This window comes from Urocampus carinirostris, chromosome 6, assembly GCF_059441175.1.
Source record: "Urocampus carinirostris isolate Australia breed hairy pipefish chromosome 6, RoL_Ucar_1.0, whole genome shotgun sequence".
NCBI classification, from domain to species: Eukaryota; Metazoa; Chordata; class Actinopteri; order Syngnathiformes; family Syngnathidae; genus Urocampus; species Urocampus carinirostris.
In genome coordinates this window covers 2,632,747-2,649,669 of record NC_142354.1, presented here as the reverse complement: position 1 = coordinate 2,649,669, position 16,923 = coordinate 2,632,747, and the positions used below count along the sequence as shown (strand labels likewise).

The 16,923-nt window shown below is 40.3% G+C and overlaps 1 protein-coding gene across 3 annotated transcripts in view; it reads left to right on the top strand.

Annotated features, from left to right (window-relative positions):
- Nucleotides 1-16,923, top strand: part of ripor3 (RIPOR family member 3) — a 75,633-nt gene that overhangs the window by 19,144 nt on the left and 39,566 nt on the right. For 2 of the 3 annotated variants that reach the window (XM_088337469.1, XM_088337468.1), the window contains exons 2-3: nucleotides 14,820-14,918; nucleotides 15,363-15,518. In XM_088337469.1, the coding sequence (XP_088193595.1) occupies nucleotides 14,820-14,918; nucleotides 15,363-15,518 (255 nt within the window). Of the gene's footprint in view, nucleotides 1-3,739; nucleotides 4,222-14,819; nucleotides 14,919-15,362; nucleotides 15,519-16,923 lie in introns of those variants that run through there. The other variant, XM_088337470.1, reaches the window with a different exon arrangement.

The window sequence follows — 16,923 nt, the reverse complement described above, 5'->3', positions numbered from 1 at the left end:
AAAGTTTGTAAGGGCATGGAGCACACAAAATTTTGGGGACCCATAGATCTCTGTTGGGACCCATAGATTTTTGAGCATGCGAGTCCCCGGGACCCATCACTTTTCAGAGGTAAAGTGAACACTGGATTTTACTGCAAATGTCCAACTTTATTATTCAATACAAATACACATATATGAAAAAAATGTCAAAATGCTCCCTGGAATTGTTCAGGGGGCCGAACAAAATGTGAAGGCGTGCCGTATCCTGCCCGGGGGCTGCAGTTTGGGCACTACTGGTATAGAAAAGTTTCGCACACATCAGTTATTGTCAAAGTCAATGTTTACGTGTATGACATGGGGGCTTAACGATGTTAAACAGTTCAGTGAAAAAGTATTTGCCTCCTTCTTGTATTCTGTGTTTTGTGCATATTTACCACTCACAAATGTTTTAGATCCTCTAATATTTATAAGGCGTTTGAGGCTCTTGTTATGCGGTCCTCTTTAATGTCAATTTATGTAGGCTTTTAACTCCGCTGTTATTAAACCTACACTGAAACGACCCAACCTTGATCCAGAAGCTTATGTCATTATAGACCTGTGTGAAACCTACCGTTTCTTTCTAAAATACTTGAAAAAGTTGTGGCACAGCAGCTGAATTATTTTATATCCGATAACAATCTTTTTGAATCAATGCAATCAGGATTCAGGGCTAACCACTCTACTGAGACAGCCCTGATTAGGGTAACCAATGATCTTCTACTGGCAATGGATTCCGGTGCTTCATCACTCTTGCTGCTGCTGGACCTTATTGCTGCTTTTGACACTGTGGACCATAATATCTTACTAGAACTTTTGGAAAAAATGGATTGGTCTCTCAGGAACCGTCCTCTTATGATTCAGATCCTACCTCTCAAATAGGACGCACTGTGTTAAATATGGTGAAATGACATCTGAGCCCTTTAGTGTTACCTGTGGTGTTCTGCAGGGTTCAGTACTCGGCCCGCTTCTTTTCAGCATTTACATGCTTCCATTTGGTGATATTATTCTCAAGTATAATATCAGTTTCCATTGCTACGCAGATGACACTCCACTATATCTTCCGATGGAGGAATCTGCCACACTAAATTGTGGAAATTTGGAGGCCTGCCTCATTGAGATAAGAGTGGATGTCACTCAACTTCTTGCGCCTTAACTCTGAAAAGACCGAAATGTTAGTTATTGGTCCATCTAAATGCCGTGACTTGTTCTCAAAAACTGCTCTGAACATTCACAATTGTACGATCACCCAGAGTTAAAAATGTAGGTGTTATATTTGACCCCGATCTGTCCTTTCAAACACACGTGAAGAATATTACTATAACAGCTTTCTTCCATCTTCGCAACATTGCTAAAATTCGTCCTATGCTGTCTCAGTCAGATGCGGAGATTATAATTCACGCGTTTCTTACTTCCCATCTCGATTACTTTAATGCACTAGTCTCCAGTCTCCCGAAGTCCAAAATCAAGAGCCTTCAACTGGTACAAAATGCTGCAGCGAGGCTTTTAACTAAGACAAGAAAGTTTGATCACATTACCCCGATTTTAGCTAACCTGCATTGCCTCCCTGTTCGCTTAAGATGTGATTTTAAGGTTCTGTTGGTATTATACAAAATCATACATGGAATTGCTCCCTCATATCTTTCAGATTTGATTTCCCCCTATGTTCTGGTCCGGAGCCTTTGCTCTGAAAACGCTGGTCTACTAGTGATCCCAAGAGCCAAGAAGAGATCCGCAGGTTCGCAAGTGTTTTCCGTCCGGGCCCGGGTGCTGTGGAATGCGCTTCCCCCTGAGATTCGATCTGCAACCTCAGTGCAAATGTTTGAATCTAAGCTTAAAACACACTTCTACTCTATAGCATATGAATAACCTATACTTTATGTTGATATGTGTTTCATTTGCCCTCATGTAGGTTAATAGTCTGTAATAATAGTTTGTAATAGTCTTTGATTTGTGCAGCCCTTTGAGACTCTTTGTGATTAAGGGCTATACAAATAAACTTGACTTGACTACTCACTCCAGAACCTTCATTTTGTTTCTTTTGAGCCAATCAGAGGAGAACGTGCTGGTGGGTTTCAGATCATTGTCCTGCTACATGGTCCAAAAGCACCTTAATTTGAGGGCATAAACTTATGGCCAGAGGTTCTCCTTCACGATCTCCTGGTAAAACCAGAATCCATAATTCCATTAATTACAGCAAGTTGTCCTGGTCCTGTGGCAGCAAAGTAGCCCCAGACAATCACACTGTCCCCACCATGCATTACTGTTGGCATCATGTTCTTTTTGTCAAATCAAGTGCCATTTTTACGCCAGATGTAATGGGGCTACACAACTTCCAAAACGTTCAATTTTGAGTCATCAATCCATAGAATGCTTCTCCAAAATTCTTGAGGATAATAAAGATGCTCTTTGGCAAATGTGAGACGGCTCTCTGTGTTATTTTGTGACAGAGGTGGTTTTTACTTGGGAACTCTCTCAAGGATACCATTATTGGCCAGTGTCTTTCTTATAGTGAAGTCATGAACTTAACTGAGGCCAGTGATGCCTGCAGTTCCTCTGATGTTTTTCGAGGTTCTTTTATAACCTCCTGGATGAGCCGTTTGTTGCAGTCTGCTCTTAGTTGGTCAACCACTTCTGTAAAGGTTTGCCGCTGTACCCAGTATTCTCCATTTGTGGCTAATGGCTCTGAAAGTGGTTCGCCTTAGCCATACAGCATTGGAAAAGGCTTTGTGATCTTTTTCAAACTGATAGATTTCAATCTTTTTTTGATAATAGAAGTATAATAGAAGTATAATAGATCATGGCATGTCAATTGTGTTCTTGAGATTTTGTAGCCCATTTAGATTCTTCTTTGGGTTTAAAGGCAGTTGGCATCCATCACTTTGTTGCATTAGTCCCCCCTATCACCACATCTTCGTCACTCTTCCATTACTTTACTTTGTCTAACACATCGGTATCAAACATGTGGCCGGTGAGCCGGATCAGGCCCGCCAAAGGTTTAAATCCAGCCTGCAAAACAACACCCAGAAAAACACATGACAAAAATGAGCTGCAGTTTGAAATATGTCCACTTGATTTTGACAAAGCCAGGCGCCACTTACAAAGCAATTGGAGCTAGATTACTTTCGCTCCCTTTTTCTGACTCTGTCGCTCTCTCTTTTTCTAGATCTCTGTTCTCTTTCTCGTTTCTTCTTTCTTTTTCTATCTCTCTCTTGGTCTATCCCTTTCTCTTTTCTTCTCCCACTTTGTCTATCCTTTTCTCTCTTCCTCTTTCTTTCCCCCCTCTCTCTTCCTCTCTTTCTTTTTCTCTCTTTGTTTTCTCTTTTTCTCTCACACTCTCTTCTTTCTCTTTCTTTATCCATATCACTGTCTCACTTTTTCTCTTTCTTGTTTTCTCTCTCTTTCTCACTATTTCTGTTTTCTCTCTTTCTCACTATTATTGTTCTCTTCCTCTTCTTTTGTCTTTCTCTCTTTAATCTACTTTTTCACGTAGCGCCAGATGGATTTCTTCTTTTTTTTTTAATTTCATTATAAATGGAATTAACCTTTCAAAATTACATTTTTTTTATTTTATTTTTTTGCGTTTGATGATCTGAAACCGTTGTCAGTGATACATATTGAAGGGAAAAAACACATAAATCAGAAAGTATATCTGCTGCGTTTGTGTTGGGTGAGCAAATAGAGAGGGAATCGATCCAAAGGAAACGAAAGAGAAGGAGGAAGTTGGAGCCGAGGAAAGAAGACAAAGGAGACAGGAAAAGGAAATTTGGCTTGGAAAATCTGTTCAAGGCGGAGACAAGAGTGGTGGAAATAGTCAAAGAAGACGAGTCGCAGCAGAAAAGACGACAGAACAGGTAGGCGCTTGAGAACAAGTTTTGACAGAAGAGGAGGGGGACGTGAGACGCTCTCGAGGGATGAAGAAGGGAAAAGAAAATCAAGCCGGAAAAGTGGGAGTGGCGACAAAAGCACATCTGAGACAATCAATAGAACAAGTCACGTATTCGTCCTGAAACGTTCTTAAAGTGCAATCAGCACTTAAAGTGCTATCAGCAACGTCCGCGTGCATGAATGCAGCATGTTTACACGATTCAGGCAGAGAGCGTCCTAAATTCCTAACAGTCCAGGATGGATCTTCTGAGCTTTGGACTTGAAAGTTGACACAACCAACCCTCTTACTATTTTTCTTCTTCTTCGTGCATACCTTAAGTAAGTAACATGCTTCTTATTGTTTAATCTTGTTTATGTTCTATTGATAATAATTAGAGAGATGCTGTTACATAAAACTATCCACCGGTGTAAGTGTGCACCAGGCCAATGTTTTTCAACCTTTTCTTGAGCTAAGGCACACTTTTTTTCATTAAAGAAAAATTCAAGGCACACCGTCCATAGAAAATGTTTTGAAATTCATTCCCGGCACAAATTTAAAGTGGTGGCCTTTTTTATTACCATAAATTACCATACTGCTGAAATTGATCGTATAGTTGTTTTTATTTTTTATCTTTTGTGGTTACCGTGGCTCAGAAGCTAGTACAGGTTATTATTCATTTTGGTCTATAATTTTGCTGTCATTTTAGAATTCTTGTTTTTCAGAACCATAACAAAACCTAGCAAACATAATGATATGATACAAAAAATATCAGCCAAATGTGTTTTTTTAGTACTTTTAATCTTTTTCTTTCTTTTTAATAATATTAGATAATAATAAAAAAAATTGCAAAATCGCCTGCTAGGTTTTTACATTAGTTGTCATGTTATAGTTATTTTTCTGTGCAAACTTAAACATTTAATGATAAGAAAGGCCACAGTGGAAGGTTCCCAAAACATTTTCCTTAGAGGGCCAAATAACTTTTCCTTTCTCTGATTAGGCACCGGGTCAGTTTGTAACAGAAAAAAGTGTGACAAATGTATTGTTTTCCAGTGCGCCAACATCAAATAATGCTCTCTGAATTTTTCACAAAAAAAAAAAATCAGAAAATAAATAATGCCAAAATTACACTCTGTGGGTTCTTCACAGAAAGAAAGTTAAGAAATATAAACTTTCTGTTGTGCCATTCACAGTCTTAAAATGTATAATTTCAGCGTAGTTGTCAGACCACTAGACCACCAGTGGTATAAATGACTTGTGAAAAGGCAGTACATTTTCTTACTATCATACTATTTTTAGTCATGATACCAATATTTGATGGGCATTCTACGTGTTACTATGACAATAAATGATATTGTATTCTATTCTAAGCAATGTTACTCAAGCATTTTAAGTGACAATTTTATTACTAAATCAAAATTCATCTCTGGTACCTTGACTAAAGTTAGTGTAATAATGACATAAAAGCCAATGCCTTTTCATATGTCATCTATATCACTGGTAGTCCATGGTAAGGGTATGCTTTCACCGCCAAGACCCAGGATTGAACATTGTTTCAACCAAAGATGCACACCCAAACTTTGAGTTCATTTTTAGGTTAAAAAAAGATGTATTGTTCAAGGGGCCAGACCAAATGTGGACTCAAATGTGGAAGCGAGCGATATCCAGCCCGGGGCCATACGTCGGAAACCACTGTTATATACAGAAGGCTTGTTCGGTATTTCTCCTCTATATTTTCTATTGCCCCTAAGCAGAGTTTGGAATGGTGATAGTTTTTATGAGTACAAAGCCTTATAATTATGTTGTGTTTTTTTTCTTATTTTTCTTTGGGGCGGCATTAGCTCAGGAGGTAGAGCGCTCGTCTTGGGATCAAAAGGTCGCAGGTTCGATTCCGGGCTCCTCTGTGTTATATGTCGACGTGTCCTTGGGCAAGACACTGAATCCCTAATCCCCCCAATAAGCAGTACAGCGCCTTGCATGGCCCTTTTGGTGTGTGAGTGTGTGTGTGAAGCACATTGTAAAGCGCTTTGGGAGGTCTTCATTGACTTGAAAAGTGCTATATAAATGCAGACCATTTAATTTACCATTTCAAAATAATTAAATAGAGCATCATACAAATGAAACTCAAGTTAAATGAATCAGACATTGGCATCACACTTAGAACATCACTAACCAAGTAGATAAGCTTTGCGCTTCACTTTGCTGAATATTAGCACAGGGTAGGCTATTTCACAAAATACGTGTTTTAGAACGATTGTCATAAAGCATGTGGCCTGTGTACACACGCAAGGCAAACACACAAATTTAGGATTACACAAAAGTTATTCAAAATCCACTTTGGAATTGTAAATAACCAAAACCAAGAATGATAACATCAGCAAAATAAGTAAATAGCATTTGATAACATAACATGTGAAAACACCAGCTATATCAAGTACTGCACATTAAATTGTAAGTGTTTTGATACTAAATAGGCTTTACAGAGAAATCAGTCCGTACAAATCCCAAGGACTGCAATATTGAAAGGTTTTTGACGTCTTCTTTATACTAGCGGGGATCGCGTAACACTGAGATGCGTTTTAGTGTTTTGCAAGATTGCCAAACATTTTTTTTTATTTTCCTATGTTATTTCACATAGAACACAAAAAGAACTAAAATATTAAATCCATATTTGACAATATTGGATTTAATTGCCTTTTTGTGATTACATTCGTGACAGAATTGTTCAACCCTCTCAGTCCACCACAGAGCAGAAGTTGTCTAAAAGCTAATGAAAACATTTGCAGATCAGATGTGGGTGGGGCGGCAGTAGCTCAGGAGGTAGAGCGATCGTTTTAGGATTAAGGGATCCCAGTTCGAATCCCGGCTTGTCCGTGTTACATGTCGAAGTGTTCTTGGGTAAGACACTGAACCCCCAATACCCCCAATAAGCTGGTTAGCGCCTTACATGGCTGCACAGATCACGGCCGCTATTGGGAAATGTGAAGCACAATGTAAAGCGCTTTGGGAAGTCATTGTCTTGAAAAGCGCTATATAAATGCAGATCATTTCATTTCATGTGGGTAGTAACAAGTTACATTTACTCCGCTATATTCACTTACAATAAAGAGTGTGTTTTGTGACATTTTGTACTTCTTGGAGTATTTTTAAACCACTATACTTTTTACTTTTACTTGAGTAGATTTATGAACTGTTCTTTAACCTACATTGAAGCCGTTACTTAAATAATTACGTGCATTCCTCCTCCTCTTGTTTTCTTCTCTCCATATCCGGGTGCCTTGAGTGAGAGGCTCTAACTAAAAGCCGGGCTGTGCGGCCCAAACCCCGCACCTTTTTAAAGGGGCAGCGCAGGTGGCAAACCTGTGTGTGTGCATGGTTGTGAGATCCAGCATGAACCCCAAAGGTTAAAAAGAGAAAAAAGACTGCAAAGAAATCAAACTTATACTGTATTAATGTGATTTTATTTACTTTAACTTTTCAAAAAGTTTATTTTGTATGCTGCGTTTTATTGCACTCTTATTGTTGCCCAGATAATGGCCACCATATGCACCTTTGTTTTTTTTTTGTTATCCTCAAAATAAAAATGGCATAAAATGTTGGATGTCTTAATTGTTTCGATTAAATTAAAGAAATGCAATTAAGTATTCTGTAATTCATTGATATTGTGACGAAGTTAAACATGAGTCATTATCCACAGGATGTGCTCCAACTTGGTCATTTTGAAAATAGGCTGATATAGATACATACAGCATGTGTTGTGTTCATTACATACCTGTCAACCTCGACTGCTGCATGTCCGTACAAACTGTTGTATTTTCTCGTACAAAATAATCGTACACCTTTTTTTTTTCTGAATGATGCATGATGGGAAATCCCCAGGCGGCAGACGCATGCGCACAGTAGCATCAAACCGCTCGCTTCGTTTGCAGCGGAAAAAAACTATACCGAGATAGAGGCTTCCAAGGCAAACTCGTTAGACGTGATTGATTTGCCGTTTCGTGATAGTCGGTGTATTACCGGATGGTACTCATAATTGACAAATTTGCGTTTTTCGGTCCAGATTTTCTTGTATGTCGTATACGTCTTAAAATGCATAATAAATATACTTTGTATGGCAAAAACGTACAGGTTGACGGGTATATCATTATCAAGCTTATATAAGGCTTTTAATTCTTTTGCGGCTTCTGAAAAAGTAGTTTTTGTTTTTTCCCAGGGTTCTAATATGGCTATTATAACATATTTTGGTTGCCGACCCCTAGGCTTGTTCTTCCTGCAGAGCCTGATATTAAAAAAAAAAGTATTGGGGCTTTAGATGTGCTTAGTTTATTTCTTTAATTTTATACAATTCTTTGCTCCTCTACCCACCTCTGCTGTAGATGTGAACAAAACCCTAATAACCAGTTTTTGCTGTCTGGGAATTTTACACAATTTCAGTTAGTGCTCATGTTTATTGTTGATGTTGACTATATTTTATCTTAAGTAATCCTTTCATTTTTGTCCTGAAAGGGGGATTACCACATGTATGGTCCCTTCTCAAGGCTTTTTCTCACGCTGGTGTATTCTGAGTTTTTTTGCTTTCCCTCCTTTAGGATTGATCAGGGGATGTTCTATCTGCCATAACTATGGGCCTTGCAGCCCTTTGGGACACTAGGTGATTGAGGGCTATACAAATAAATGTGACTTGACCTCACTTGTACTGGTTAACACATTTAAAAGCACTGTCACACACAGCTCTCCTTGGCACTTAATGAAATCAAAAGTTCAGTGAGGAGTTCATGTCACATAATAGGCAATTGTATGGATATAAAGAGATCGCAAAGATGCTAAAAAACTCATTAGCCACAATTGGAAGCCTAGTCCACAAGTCTAAAGTTAATGGCACAGTGGAAATGCTACATGGGTGTGATCGAAGCAGGTTCCTTTCTTCAACTGCCGTGCAATATTTAAAGTAAAATGTGGAGGACAAATAAATCTCCTGGTGACAGCAGAGGAACTGTGCCAGTCTCAGAGTGAGGTTTTCAGGCTTCATCATAAAAATATTAGACTAATAAAAAAAAAAGATTGCTTCCAAGCAAAAACTCCCTCGTGCACCCCCTGTAGACTCCAAATCACAAGAAGAGATTACTCCATGACGCAAAACACATGGATAAACTACAAAGATTTTTGAATATTCTTCTCTGGAGTGATTAGACCAACCTAGAACTATTTGAATAATCAGATACAGAATCTTATTACAAAAAGAGGGGGAATTGTCCAGATGTGTTTTAGCATACTTCAAGCAGACTGATGAAACTAAAATTGAGTGTTTTGGGCGTAAAAGGCGTAGTATGCCTTGAAGAAAAGTTACACAGCGTTCGAAGAAAAATACTTGCTGCAGATGTTAAAATTTGGTGGTGGTTCCACCGAGCTGGTACACTGAGAAAAGTTCAAGCAACTGGAAGCCACGCTTTTCACGAGAACCTGCGAGTTAAATGAAAATGCTACAAAGGCTAGCTATGAGGTCGCGACGCTGATCGCCAAGACCCTAGAAAAGTTGAAATCTTGAGGGACTCGAGAGAGTTTCTTCTTCCGCGCGGGGGAGCATGACAGAAATAATTGAGAAGCACTGACTAACAGTAATGTAGGGTATTGCACTGATACCAATGCTTGGTGTTGTTCCTCACCAAAATCACTAATAAATAATCACTACAAAAGTCAACAGTGTGAAAGAAATTGCTGCTCTCAACAGGCGTCACTCGACTGGTGGCCACCGATAGCTTGGCTGAGATAACGGTAAGAAACCAGTAAGCTAAGATAAGAGCAAGCGCATGTAATGACATGCACTCATAAAGAAAAATGAAAAACTAGTCTAGCTCTTTTAAACAAATTACCTGTGTTGGGCACGTTACTGAAAGACCAGAATTAGTTATAGTCAGAGGTGGGTAAAGTAGCCAAACATCTTACTTATGTTAAAGCACTGTTACATAAGAAAAATATGATCTAAGTATAAGTAAAAAGTAGTCATCCAAATAATTACTGGAGCAAAAGGAAAAAAAGCTACTGTACTCAAACACTGAGAATCTGTAGCATTGTCTTATTTATTTTCTTTTCAAACAACAATTCAATCAAATCATCAAAGTGCATCCAATCAACAATAAATTCAAAGTCTGTAAATGTAAGTTTGGGTGTTCAGAAAGTTTTTGGGGGTGAACGCCCTTTGAATTAAAAAATGTATGTGCATTTGAGTCTACATCTATACACACTGCACATACAGTTCATGGTTCACAGATCCTTTAAAGCCCTAGTGTGTAATATTTAACCATTTAATGGCGCTGTCTAATGCACACAAAAACCAGTGCCATAGCATCAACATGACAGACAAATATGGCGGCGACCTAAGCTATGGATTGCTCGAGCTGTTTTTTTTTTTAATAAAAATTATTGCCATGATTACAAATTTGAATCACGTGGCCGCTCATTTGGCGCCAACCGCTGCGGGTTCTGATTGGCTCCCTGTCCCTATTCAAACCCAGTCCTGTCAATCCCCTGTTGTCGGTCCATATGCAACCCGGTGTTTGTATAAAGCAAGCCTTCCATGACCCTGACTCCAGCCTGTCCCGTTTTTGCTCCCGTTTGTCTCTGGCTACGACCTGTTTTGATCCCGACCACGTCTGCTCTCCCATCCCGGCTTATGACCCATTTTTTTTACCCCGACTACGTCTACTCTCCTGTCCTGGCTTACGACTCGTTTCCAACCTCGACCACGTTTTTGCTCTCCCTGTCCCGGCTATCGACCTGTTTTCCGTCCCTGATACCGCCATCGCTCGCTACGGAAGATCCACTTCCGTACTCTGATCAGATTCCGAGTGCAAGAGCAACTTGCTTCCCGCGTCCAGCGAACACCGGATTGTGGGCGCAGCCCTTCCTCTTTCTTTCAATAAAACTTGTGGGAAACGTTACGCAATTGGGTCCTGATTCCGTTCTGGTCCTGACAGTACGGACTGACCAGAAAAACACCCAGCGAATTATTGAATAAATAACTAGATGGATAAATAAATATATGACTCTTTTCATGAGTACCAATGGCTCGCGGCCGTATATGGCTCTTTTCATGAGTACCAATGGCTCGCGGGCCCTATATGGCTCTTTTTATGAGTACCAATGGCTCGCGGGCCCTATATGGCTCTTTTCATGAGTACCAATGGCTCGCGGGCCCTATATGGCTCTTTTCATGAGTACCAATGGCTCGCGGGCCCTATATGGCTCTTTTCATGAGTACCAATGGCTCGCGGGCCCTATATGGCTCTTTTCATGAGTACCAATGGCTCGCGGGCCCTATATGGCTCTTTTCATGAGAACCTATGGCTCGCGGGCCGTATATGGCTCTTTTCATGAGAACCTATGGCTCGCGGGCCGTATATGGCTCTTTTCATCAGTACAGGCCTATATGGCTCCCTCGGTGTGTGGACAAAGATCTGAACAGAGCCACCTCTGCCATCTAATGGTGTTTTATCATACTTAAATATGTCAAGTCATGTTTATTTGTATAGCCCTTAATCACAAGGAGTCTCAAAGGGCTGCACAGGGCACAGATTATTGCAAACTACCGACTGTAATTACACCAACACCTGATCTAAAACCTACATTGGGGAAAGGAAAAACTCAAAAACCTCAAGGTCAGGAAAATAGCGTAACCTTGAGACGGGACCGCACATGAGGTAATTCCCCCTTCCAGGATGCAACAGATGTCAACGATATTGTACACAGATATTGTCAACGTGAAATACAGGTCATTCATAAGCTTTAGAATAGAAGTGTGTTTTAAGCCTGCATATCAACTGAGGCTGCAGAATAATAGGTTTGATACTTACTGATGAGCTGCACCAAACCCTCTATGATAGTCTTTAAATCAAACAAAAAACGTATGATTAAGCTGACTGACTGATTGATTTATCGTTTGCAACAGACTCCAACAGTTACGCCCAATCCAACCTCATATGTGCATTTGTGTGTCCTTTCTAGTGTGTGTGTCTGTGTGGCACTTGGTATTGTTGCCTTCCTTGTGCTGGGTGGGTCATACATAAACTAAACTCTGGAGCAGATTGTTCTTCTTTGAATTAGTGTTGAAAAAAAGGCTAAATCCTGAAACTGCGTTCAAATTCACATAAATGTTCTGTTCTGTGTTGTCATTTATCTAAGTTTTGCTGTAGTTTCTTAGCGCTTGTCCTCTACTATAAGTGGAAATGAAAGGGAAGTTGAGAACAAGACAACAATAGAAGGAAACGCGCCCTTGCAGTCGTAGATGACTCAGACCTATACATGGGCGTGACCAGCTCGTTTTTGGGGGTGCTCACCCCAAAATTCAACCCAGTCACCCCCAAACTGTATAGTGTTTTTAAAACCCTCTTGTCTAGTGTCACTTGCGGCATAGCAGTAGTGTATTACGGTAAGAGTATATGTCATTAAGGGTGCCCAAGAGTGCCATAATTCAATTAAAAAAAGACCATTCAATTAATAAAAACCGGCTTAAAACAAACGTTTAATTGAATTTTACAGTTCATATCACTTCAAGTGAAATTGGAAAGATGTTTTGAAGCGACCAGACATAAAGCTCTGAACCTAAAACCGTCCCTGGTCTTAAATGCGAAAATGGCGTAAGAAGGTCGTCCAATAGAGGTGAAAAAGAGCTGAAAGGAAAAGCTATAACTCTAGCCTTCCTTCAATTGCCAATTTGTATTTTGACAACAGAAGCGTAGACAGTCACAACTAAAAAGGTTAAAGAAAAAAATCGAACAAGTGAAATGATAGATGTCTCGGAGAGTTCAAGTCTAAAATCATCAATTCATTCATTCATTCATTGAATAGGAGGGCACACAGAGCAGACAACCATACACTCATTTCTAGAGACAATTTTGACTCGCCAAAGATCTGCAATGGTACTTGGGAGGAAACTAGAGTATATCAGAGGAATTATATTTTGATGTGTAGGGTTCAAGCTCAGATAAATTAAGTCTCAGATTGGATATCTGAAATTTAGCAAGTGCATCTGTCTGAAAACGGGGTCATAAACCTAAGGCCACAAGTCTTAAGGCAAATGTACAAGGACTTAAGTATAATGTGATCTGACTTCTGCAGTGTTAAGTTCAAAACATTCAATCCAATGTTTGAGGTCCTCGGCCTCTTGGCTGAGAGCAAGTGACTCGGCCCCTTGGCTTTGTAGCGTATTATGATTTGACCGATAACGGATAATGGATAATTGATAAAGAATAAAGAACAATAAACCTTACAAATACAACCCCCAACCTCCCCCCCCCCACCCACCCCCTATGTGAAGGCATGGTTATGAAACCCCAGGTATATTATTTAACCACTGTATGCAAAGAAAGGATGCTTTAAGTCAAAAGTCTAAATTGTAAGATCCTGCAACACAGCGGATAAAAAACAATCATGCCCCTTTAAAATGTAACGATGAGCTGATGATTTGATTATGATCAGCTCTATTGAAGGCGGAAGACATTGTAAATATGCAGGGCTGGGTGATAGTACACAGTTTATTAGACACTCAAAAATATCAGAAAATACATTAATGGGTTTAGAACTTGGCATGAGAACAGGGTAGAGAGCCCAGTCCCCAGACCTGTTCTAAAGGCCCTGCCATGAGCACTTTCTTTTTGTTAAATTTCCTAGGTTACAAAAGCAGATCCACCCTAATGGTTGTGGATTATCAAAGAACAGCAAATTGATTGGCCGATAGTGAGAATGATGTTAACATTATAGTCAAAACAACTAACAACATTGCTCATAGTCAAAATAACGATCTGCCCTTCTATGCAATCTCCTTTGGGGTTGTCCAATATTAAAAACAGAATAAACTTATCGGAAGGCTTTTGCTGGCTCAGAGTTGCCTATCATGAATCTGGTGTTGAAAATCTGAATTTATTTTTTGGTGTGGGTGTGTGGACCATTCCATAATTGAACTCAAATTACTGGCGAAAAAATACTGCACCTTTCATTGAGATATTTAACCCAATGTTAAATGAAGCTGAGTGGCATCAAAAAGTGTAACGCAGGCATGTCCAAAGGGCCAGTTACGACCAGGTTCTGTCATGAAATCAATAATATGAGGCCCGCAGTAAAGTTGACTGCAGTATAAAATACATTTGTTCCAAAAATAAAATCCCCATTTCACAAGATGATAGCATTAGCCCTTTGGTCACCTTGCCCACCCCATTTCCGAAAAGGCTACTGTAAATAAAAAAAGGAAAGTTGACTGTGAGGGCTGTCGCTTTTCAGGACAAGTAAAAATTTGAGTATTTTTTTCCACCAAAATCCAAAACAAATGTGCCTGTCTAATTTTCCAAGAGACTGTGACTGTTTTCAAAGAATATTATATCAAGAAGGCTCTGCCAGATGAAACATGCAGAGTACAAAAAGTGAACTGGAAAATAACGGTGTGAAAAGGTAAGCAACTTGAAGCTGTTTTAACGGCATAGCAGCGCTTTTTCACGAGACCCATCAAGTCAAATAAATGTTCTACAAAGGCGAGCTACGGGATCACGATGCCAATCGCCAAGCATCACAAACCTTTATTTATTAAAGACTGTTTAATAAATAAATGCCAGGCTGATGAGTCGGCCCACACACATTTCCAGCATACCAAATCTGGCCCCGCTCTCTGTAAAATTTGGACACCCCTGGTCTAACCTTGCCTGTAATTCTACTGTACACAACCCACTTTCTACTACCCCCAGACAAGGTATTATTATATAAAACTTGAATATAAATGATGGAAACATATTTTTGTGCGGCTAAAATAAAGTTGCTTTATTCAAGATCATAACTTGGGACTTCAAATTGGGCACTCAAAAGGCCCTTGACTTTTTCAGCCTATGCCAGCAAGCATGAAATGATAGGGGAACTGGAAATCCGGGCACCTGACAACCACATTTCCTGCTTTCAGGATGTCGGTCAAGCTGCGTTTTGACTCGCCTTCTGTTGGAAACCCAATCCACCGGAGTCGTTCCTTTACAGGGTTCAGCTCTCTGACAGGACGACGAAGGTAAGTGTTTGATTTGTGTATCCCATGAGCAAGAACATTTCAACCACGAGGTGTTATTCGCTAGTGAAATGCAGTTATTAAAGGTTGGGTGCGTAGTTTAAGGTGTCCTTTATAAAGTTGAAAGTTAAATATTTTCTCTATAAAATATGTGTCAACAATGCCCAGTTCCTATTCTTTTTTTTTTCCCATCGCGCCTGCTTTTATATTAGGCCTGTTCGGACTGGAACAGACCCCCAAAAAGATGAAGAATCAAGGGTTTATTTGAGCATGTCTAAAAATGCACACGAATTGTGTATTAATCTGACCCCATCTCCTGGCTTAAAGTCATTATTTGCAACTTTAAGTTTTAAAATCCTTGATTTAAAAATCAATTTATAATAAATGCATGGAGTCTATGCTTGCCTAAGAATGACTATGATCTGGTTTAAAATATGGTGTTTTCAGGCCTTCCTCTGCCCGAAACTCATTACGTTCCACTACTGGATCTGAAAGAAAAATCCCACGGGCTCCTTTGTCTCCCAGAAGAGGATTCGGATCTGTTTGGTCCCTGCAGCCTGAGGATGTAGACAGCGTTTTTCAGGCACTACGAAAAGGCCTCAGGTTGGTTTACTCCTGATCACGTCCTACATTCTGCACAGGTGGCAGGGAGGTGAGGTCTACGATTTGCGAGTGATCTATGGTTTTAATCAACATCAGAAGGGCGTACTGATGATATTGAAGCAAGCTGATTCTCTACACCAGGGGTCGGCAAACTATAGCACGCGTGTCAGCAGTGGCACGCAAGGGGTTTAACCAGTGGCGCGCGAGCGCACGGCAAAATAATAATGATTTTTTTTTTCATGCGCATTTTGGGGTGAAATATAGACACTTTCAGTTGCGCGCTGTATTATTTAGAGGCTTTACGGTAGTGCCCCGCCTCCTCTGCTTCGTGAATGCATGTCTGCGTCGCACCTCCCAGAGGAGGAAAGACCCATGTTTTAATGCACCCACAGAAACACCGGTGCACGATAAATAAACGAATCACGACAGCTCTGCCAGCAAAAAAATCTCGTTCTTTTCAATCAGCGTGGACTGATGACTGAGGCTTTGTGCAAAAAATGACCATGCTGTTTGTGCATTATGCTTTGAGAGCGTTGTACCTCGCACATCAAGTGTTAAGCGTCATTACGAGACGAAACATGAACATTAATTCAAGGACGAGTCTGGAAAGGCGGAGACATTAAAACGCGCCGTGTCCAGGTACGGTAAACAAACACAGACCCTGAAAACACTGCTACAAACGCCACCAATGAAGCAAGCTATGACATTGCTTACTGCATGGCAAAGCACGGAAAACCATTTGCTGATGGCGAATACATTAAAAGGTGTTTGTGTGTTTCAAGTTTTGATAGTTTCTAAAATAAGATTTTATTGATGAATGGTATGGTAGCTGTCCATATCCAGTGTTTGAAATAAAGTCTGCTCGGACGCCCAGGGCGTGCATCTTTTACGTCGCTGTCAGAACTAGAACAGATACAAGACCCAATCGCGTGACGTTCTCACACAAGCTTTTTATTTTATGGGAAATGGAGAGTCATGCATGTTAGGAAGCCAGTCTGGTGTGGAAGGACAGGACGCCAGAGACCGACGAGATGAATAACGAATCAAGGGAATGAAAATAAACAGGAGAAACTAGACAGGAACCAAAACTAACCTACAGGACAAGAATAGACGGAAAACAAAACTGGAACCCGAAATTAAACAGTACAAAAATAAACTGGAACAATACCAGACTGCAGATATCACAGGGAAACAGGACAGAACCCACGTCTTGTGGGGCAGAAGTTTGTTGACGGGCTGACACTGAAGCAAGAGAGCACTGAGCTTTATATACACAGAAAGTCAATCTCTAAACGAGCCGCAGCTGGCACAACACGGGCGGGACCAATTGGGCACCATGGCAACCGTGACACACACGGGCACGGCCAAGTGGGCGCCACGGCAACCATGACACACACGGGCGCGA